Source organism: Littorina saxatilis, linkage group LG3, assembly GCF_037325665.1.
Source record: "Littorina saxatilis isolate snail1 linkage group LG3, US_GU_Lsax_2.0, whole genome shotgun sequence".
In the NCBI taxonomy this organism is placed as follows: Eukaryota; Metazoa; Mollusca; class Gastropoda; order Littorinimorpha; family Littorinidae; genus Littorina; species Littorina saxatilis.
The window spans coordinates 64007581-64013638 of NC_090247.1; the positions used below are offsets into that span (position 1 = coordinate 64007581).

Sequence of the window (6058 nt, forward strand, 5' to 3'; positions counted from 1 at the left end):
TGGAAAGTGAGTAGAACAGTAAGCACAATGTATTGAAACGGACCAAGGCCCAAGGTGTATTGTGGAAAGTGAGTAGAACAGTAAGCACAATGTATTGAAACGGACCAAGGCCCAAGGTGTATTGTGGAAAGTGAGTAGAACAGTAAGCACAATGTATTGAAACGGACCAAGGCCCAAGGTGTATTGTGGAAAGTGAGTAGAACAGTAAGCACAATGTATTGAAACGGACCAAGGCCCAAGGTGTATTGTGGAAAGTGAGTAGAACAGTAAGCACAATGTGCCTTTACCATTCGTATTCTCATGGACTTCAGAGTGGCACACTGTGATTGAAATGTTGGTCAAGCATTCTTTGACTCAGTCCAGACTATGGGATTGCATTTCAGCTCGGAAGCTTAAAGGGCAGCTGTCGGGTTGCCTGGCCTCAAAAATGCGCGGAGTCGCGTGCAAACACGCGTTTAAGAGTTTTCCGAGTTGATTCAACTAAAGACTGTTGATTTGGTCCAGAAGAAGATACTTTTATCATTAGTTTGAAACCATGAAAATGAGTGAAACTTTCTGCTAGTTCTCACAATCCGCAAGAAAACGAAGCAGTTGGCAGGCCGAAACGACTCAAAATCCGCGACCGACAACTCTGTCAGCACAAGAAGAGACGCCGCAGCGTTAGCCTGGCAGTGACGTCATCCGAGGAACCCGATAAGGCCGCTGCGAAGTTTACAGTACAATGCAGAGTACAGCTGGGCATCTGTAATGCTGTACGCGTGATTGATTCTTGCACAAAGTAAAGTATTAGGGTGGTGGTATCTTCTCAGGACCCATGTTCCCATCTTCTCTTCTTTGATCTGACCAACTGCAACCTTCACAAGTTATTTCTAAAGTGGTTCACATGCTGTTGCTACTCCCCCAGTCCACCCGGTTAAACCATAAAGTTGCTCAACCACAGACCCTCGTGTCCCTGGTCAGCAGACACTTTACACTGAAGAAGGTCCGCTTGAGGTGTCACGCCAATTACCGTGTACGTGTGAGGTACTGAATTTAAGACAAAAACCAACTCTGTCGGTGGGAAAATCTAGGAAAGAGATGATGATAATACCTCTTCAGTTACTCACTCAAGTAGGTAAACGAGATAAGATAAAGGGAAGAGAGACGAAGACAAAGATCAAACAGTGGATCTAGTGTGGAAAATGGGGGAGGGGGGTTCGGCCGCAAAAAAATCAAAGATGAATTTGTCAAACTGTGATTGTTATCGTGTGTGTGTGTGTGTGTGTGTTTGTGTGTGTGTGTGTGTGTGTGTGTCTGTGTGTGTGTGTGTGTGTGTGTGTGTGTGTGTGTGTGTGTGTGTGTGTGTGTGTGTGTGTGTGTGTGATAACACGTGTGTGTGTGATAACACGTATGTGTGTGTGTGTGTTTGTGTATGTGTGTGATTACACGTGTGTGGTGTGTGTGGGTGTGTGTGTTTGTGTTTGTGGGTGCCTGTGTGTGTGTGTGAGTGTGAGTGTGTGTGTTTGTGTGTGTGTCCCTCGACGCGTGACATTATATGCCAATAAGTTGAAAAAAACCAGGGTTCAAGTGGGAACACCTGAACAAAAGCAGGAGGGGGACGGAAGACACTTTATAAACTCCGTTTTTTACTGCGAAATTTTGGCCTGGGAGAAGACACCCCATCCTAAGTTTCTCTTCACCTACCCGTGAAGTATGCTTTAGGGCTTGACTAGACAACCCGATTGCGCTCACTACACGGTATAAAGAGAGCGCCGTTCAACCCGGCCGATTCCTCGGCTGACGTCACGCGTCCAAGGGAAGTAATTTTCGAGCGGGCTGCATTGACTCAGCCAAGAATGCAAACTTTCTTCGATTAAAGACATTGTAGCATGTCTAAAATCTTCGGACTTGTGTTATCAAACTGTTAAAATCACCAAGTAACTTTTAAGTATAGTTTCAGTTACATGAGAACTCATTCTGATGAACAGATTTTGAGAGCCACAACCCAACAGCTGCCCTTTAACAAATGATGAATAGGTTTGTTCATAGAAAGTTGTCATCAAATTACTACATTTAGTCAAGCTGTGGAACTCACAGAATGAAACTGAACGCACTGCATTTTTTCACAATGACCGTAGTCCGCCGCTTGTGCAAAACGGAGTGAAACTGACGAGCCTGTTCAGCGCGGTTGTAGTTTCGCTGTGCTGCATAGCACGCTTTTCTGTACCTCTCTTCGTTTTAAGTTTCTGAGCGTGTTTTTAATCCAAACATATCATATCTATATGTTTTTGGAATCAGGAACCGACAAGGAATAAGATGAAATTGTTTTTAAATCGATTTCGGAAACTTAATGTTGATCATAATTTTTATATTTTTTTAATTTTCAGAGCTTGTTTTTAATCCAATTAATAACATATTTATATGTTTTTAGAATCAGAAAATGATGTAGAATAAGATTAACGTAAATTTGGGTCGTTTTATATAAAACAAAACAATTTTTACAATTTTCAGATTTGTAATGACTAAAGTCATTAATTCATTTGTGAGCCACCAAGCTGAAATGCAATACCAACGACCGGCCTTCGTCGAAGATTGCTTTACAAAAATGTCAATCAATTTGATTGAAAAATGAGGGTGTGACAGTGCCGCCTCAACTTTTACAAAAAGCCGGATATGACGTCGTCAAAAGTATTTATCGAAAAAATGAAAAAAAACATCCGGGGATATCATTCCCAGGAACTCTCATGTCAAATTTCATAAAGATCGGTCCAGTAGATTGGTCTGAATCGCCACGACCCTCGTCTCGATTCCCCCTCTATGTTAAAACATCAAAACTTGACTAAATATAAAAATGATTGCATTGTATTCCTCTTCAGTTCCTGAATCCAAAAATATATATAGATATACCACCGACGGAAGCGTTGGCCTAGTGAATAAGTGGAAGGTCAGTCGTGGGTTCGAATCACGGATTTCCTCTCTTGCTGGATATCGTTTGGTTCGATCTTCACCTGGAGCGCTCTGAAGTCTACATAGCTGTAAAATGGGTACCTGACCCTATGCAGTGCCGGTGTAACACGAAATTTTTACTCCACGAAAAATTTACTCCGGAGTAAATATTTCGTACGAAATTCATACTCCGAGTACACTTTTCGTACGAGAAAAGAACTCCCCAAGGCACGAAAAAATTACTACCTCCACGAAATTTGTACTCCCCATTTTTTTTACTTCCAGTAAAAATCTCGTACGCAAAAATGGGACGCGGGCGAAGGGATAATGCCAATAAGTGATCTCGCGCACACGAATGTCGCGCTACCCTCCTTCCACCCCTTCCAGCACCAAAAATTTCGTACACCTGGCATGGGAAGTTAAATTGCTTGTGTTGGGGTGAAGTAATTTATTCGTTATTTATACGTCAGGGGAGTAACATTTGTGTACGAAATGTTTACTCGGAACTCACCTGTCTTGGGGAGTAATTTTCTCGTGTAATGGGGGAGTGCTTTTTCCTTAAAGGGAGTAACTTTTTCTTACGAAATGTTTACTCCGGAGTAAAACATCTCGTGGGAGTAACTTTCTCGTGTTACACCGGGGAAGGCAAAGGCAGCGAGGGAGAGGAGATGGGCACCGCCTTCATAAAGCCCGCCAGAGAGAAGTTGAGATCTCTAACATATTGCTCCCCACCGACCAACAATGGTCATGGTACTATACCTTTAATCAATCAATCAATCAAAATGAGGCTTATATCGCGCGTATTCCGTGGGTACAGTTCCAAGCGCAGGGATTTTTTTTTAAAAATTTGTGCAATTTATATCGCGCACATATTCAAGGCGCAGGGATTCATTCATGCCGTGTGAGATGGAATTTTTTTTTACACAATACATCACGCATTCACATCGGCCAGCAGATCGCAGCCATTTCGGCGCATATCCTACTTTTCACGGCCTATTATTCCAAGTTACACGGGTATTTTGGTGGACATTTTTATCTATGCCTATACAATTTTGCCAGGAAAGACCCTTTTGTCAATCGTGGGATCTTTAACGTGCACACCCCAATGTAGTGTACACGAAGGGACCTCGGTTTTTCGTCTCATCCGAAAGACTAGCACTTGAACCCACCACCTAGGTTAGGAAAGGGGGAATAAAATTGCTAACGCCCTGACCCAGGGTCAAACTCGCAACCTCTCGCTTCCGAGCGCAAGTGCGTTACCTCTCGGCCACCCAGTCCACCTTTACCCTTCGCTGGGAGGAAGCGATCCGAGTATTTCAGCAATCCGACAATAAAGTAACGGAAAAAGAAGGTATATTTTCTTGTTGGTAGCTTATTTAAAGCTTGCATTTCCAAGTGAGAACACAACTTGAATTTCCATAAGGGTATTTAACCTCACACGGCTGTTTGGAATGACATGTTACCATTCTTTATACTGTTTCTTTGAATACACACATGTTCTTCCAAAGCCAGGAACATGCCCGGTGTTGTTCTGCCCTCCACCCAGTGAGGAAAATTTCCCACCTCAGCCTCCACAATGTACAGACGAGTGCGTGTCGGACAATGACTGTGATGGTAGTACCAAGTGTTGCCAGCGTTGCCGCGGCTGTCGCGCGTGTTTTGGGGGTCTCGGATCGCCGTCACCGTGTGACTCTGTGGTGGGCCCCTTGTTATTCATTTTATTGTATTGTATTATACAACTTGTGTACGCCTTTTCTTACAGAGCCCGGCATCTGCCCGATATTCCCCTGCCCCCCTCCGCCCCCCGAAGACCTGGTCCCCGGCCCGCCACAGTGTACAGACCAATGTCAGGCCGACGCTGACTGTGAGGGTGACAGGAAGTGTTGCAACGGATGCAGCCGGTGTCGATCGTGTTTTGGTCCCTTTGAGTTGCAGCCACTTTGTAGCTCTGTGGTGGGTCGCTTGTTTTTAACAACACAAGTTTAGTGTTAATATTGTTACCTCTTTGCTGCCAGTAAAAAATGCGTATACGAAGCATTACTTACATTTGCCTGCATTAACAACTTACAGTGTGTCCTTGATGCTTAAATGAATACACCAAACATGTATATACATTGTTTGTTCTTGTTGTGTTCTTTTGTTGTTTATCGACATGTCTGTTTCCCGTTAAGAAGTTAATCCAGGGCGTGAGCTGATGTCCTACAGGCAGCGAAAGGTTTTCTGTTCAAAGTAAATCTCTTCGCCAAGTAGTTATGCCGCATCAATATGAAAGTAGGGTTTACAGAATGAATCGAATTTCAAAGTCCAGTAATCACTTTTTACCACGATATTATTTCTGTAACAATTAACACACAGCAGCAACAGCTTCCCTGAATTTTAGATACTAACACTTTTTTTAAAATATATATTTAGGCACAATGGCATTGTCAGCAATAAAAAAAAATAGCGCAAGGCAGTGTCAAAACATTTAGTCAATCTGTCGTCCTGATTAAGTGGTCTGGGTGCCTGCAGCCAACTGAACAGGTTAATTATGAATAAACTGTGGGTTTGTTTGTTTTTAATTTCTGGGCACATTTTCAATGCGTTTTGGGGATTCAGGAAATAATAAAAAATAAAATCTCTTTATAAACACACACACACTCAATTACTAATGGCATATATTTTGTTGCAGGAATGCGGTCTGGGCGAGGTGTGTAGATTGGAGAAGGTGGTCTGTGTAACGGCGCCATGCCTACCTGTGCCTACCTGTGTTCCCATAGGTAAGTGTATGAGGGTATTGCAAGTAACTTCTGCCAGTTGCAAGCGCAAGGTTTATCAAAACAGAGTTGTTGCAGTCGTTCTTTTTCGTAGGGGTGTCAAACATGTTCCAGGTTTAAGTATTGGTCAGTGTCTAGCAGCTAGTCAAACTGACGCCAACTGCACATATCTTTTGTCTCAAAATGTTCCAGGTTCGAATATTGGTCAGTGTCTAGCAGTTAGTCAAACTGACGCCAAATGCACATATCTTTTGTCTCAAAATGTTCCAGGTTCAAATATTGGTCAGTGCCCGGCAGTGAAACGCGACACGGTTGGCACGTGCAGCTTTGAGTGCGAAACAGACGCCAACTGCGGTCCCGCTCCCGGGGAAAAATGC

General features: G+C 43.3%; 1 protein-coding gene across 4 annotated transcripts in view; it reads left to right on the plus strand.

Annotated features, from left to right (window-relative positions):
* Positions 1-6058, plus strand: part of LOC138962926 (papilin-like) — a 92372-nt gene that overhangs the window by 56955 nt on the left and 29359 nt on the right. For 3 of the 4 annotated variants that reach the window (XM_070334885.1, XM_070334883.1, XM_070334886.1), the window contains 3 exons: positions 4688-4878; positions 5597-5684; positions 5952-6058. The exon at positions 5952-6058 is cut by the window's right edge and continues 66 nt beyond it. In XM_070334885.1, the coding sequence (XP_070190986.1) occupies positions 4688-4878; positions 5597-5684; positions 5952-6058 (386 nt within the window). Of the gene's footprint in view, positions 1-4429; positions 4623-4687; positions 4879-5596; positions 5685-5951 lie in introns of all 4 variants that reach the window. The other variant, XM_070334884.1, reaches the window with a different exon arrangement.